The sequence below is a fragment of the Rhinatrema bivittatum genome, chromosome 16 (genome assembly GCF_901001135.1).
Source record: "Rhinatrema bivittatum chromosome 16, aRhiBiv1.1, whole genome shotgun sequence".
In the NCBI taxonomy this organism is placed as follows: Eukaryota; Metazoa; Chordata; class Amphibia; order Gymnophiona; family Rhinatrematidae; genus Rhinatrema; species Rhinatrema bivittatum.
In genome coordinates, this window is record NC_042630.1 from 44,220,394 (window position 1) to 44,221,883 (window position 1,490).

The window sequence follows — 1,490 nt, forward strand, 5'->3', positions numbered from 1 at the left end:
GCATAAATCCGGGCGGATTTACGCGAGCAGGGCTTTTAAAATCCGACCGTATATTGTAAAATGTACTATTTTTTCAGCCACAATATTTATTCCTCTTTTATTTATATTTTCCAACAGATTATGAACACTGAAGCAGTGGTGAAAGAGAATAAGACATTGATCACAGAATTCATTCTTCTAGGCTTCTCTAAATATGCTTACTTGCATTTCTTCATTTATGTAATAATTTTACTGGCCTTCTTTATCTCTGTACTAGGAAACCTTGGGTTTTTAACACTTATGCTCTCTGACCATCATCTCCAGAAACCCATGTACTTCTTCCTCAGTAACTTGTCCTTCTTAGATATCTGTAGCACCACAGTCACTCTCTCTACTATGCTGGGAAGCCTCTTAAAGGAAAAAACATTCATTTCCTTCTCTCTATGCATGACACAGCTTAGCTTTTTTATAATTTTTGAAGGTGTTGAGTTCTGTCTTCTCTCTGCCATGGCCTATGATCGCTATGTGGCAATTTGCAACCCCTTGCGTTACCCACTCATGATGACTAAAAGGGTCTGTACCTCATTGGCAGCTGCTTCATGGATAACTGGCTCTCTAGATACGGTTCCTTTAACTGTTTTGATATCCCAGTTCTTCTATTGTGATTCCAATGAGATTAACCATTTCTTCTGTGACATCAATGCACTGTTAAAACTTTCCTGTAGTGACATCCATGATTTTGAAATACTAATTCTTTGTGAAGGGGTATTTGTGGGTCTCATCCCATTTCTTCTCACTATGTCATCCTACGTGTTCATCATTGTAGCCATTCTGAAAATCCGCTCATCTGAAGGGAGACACAAGGCCTTCTCCACCTGCTCCTCCCACCTCACAGTTGTTCTTCTGTTCTATGGGAGTATTATGTGCGTCTACATGAGGCCAAGATCAATGCAATCACCAGAGGAAGACAAAATATTTTCCCTTCTGTACACAGTGCTCATCCCTATGCTAAATCCTCTGATTTATAGTCTGAGAAATGAAGAAGTAAAAAATGCCTTCAGAAAATTCATCTTGAGAAATTAATATGAAAGAATAAATATACTATACTATCTGGGCTAGGGAGAAAATAGGATGAAGGTGTCAAACAGGATTTATCAAATGATATCATTCAACAGATAAATCATAATATTTTTGTTATATTATAACAGTTAAAAATTTACCGATTGCTGCCAGTTCTAAAGAATAGATGATAGGAAGTAGTTTGGCTAAGGCAGAATGAGGTGTTATGTTTAAGATTCTGAAGTGGTTTAGGACTGGGAATAATTTCTGGTTAAAATTTTATAAAAGCCGGCATGATGTGCCTTACGAATGTCCGTAAAGAAAAGCCTACAATTAAATATTCAAGAGCAACCTTTTTTTGACTATGGGGGTCATTTATCAAAATGCAGTAAGGTGGTTTTGCATGTGATAGGCCTTTAACACATTTGATTGCACCATATCATATGGTGCAA

General features: G+C 37.2%; 1 protein-coding gene across 1 annotated transcript; it reads left to right on the plus strand.

Annotated features, from left to right (window-relative positions):
- Positions 1 to 375: 375 nt before the first annotated feature.
- On the plus strand, positions 376 to 1,062 carry LOC115077562 (olfactory receptor 1019-like). The gene has a single exon (XM_029579858.1). It carries the CDS (start codon positions 376 to 378, stop codon positions 1,060 to 1,062), a length of 687 nt encoding a protein of 228 aa, XP_029435718.1.
- The last annotated feature ends 428 nt before the right edge of the window (positions 1,063 to 1,490 follow it).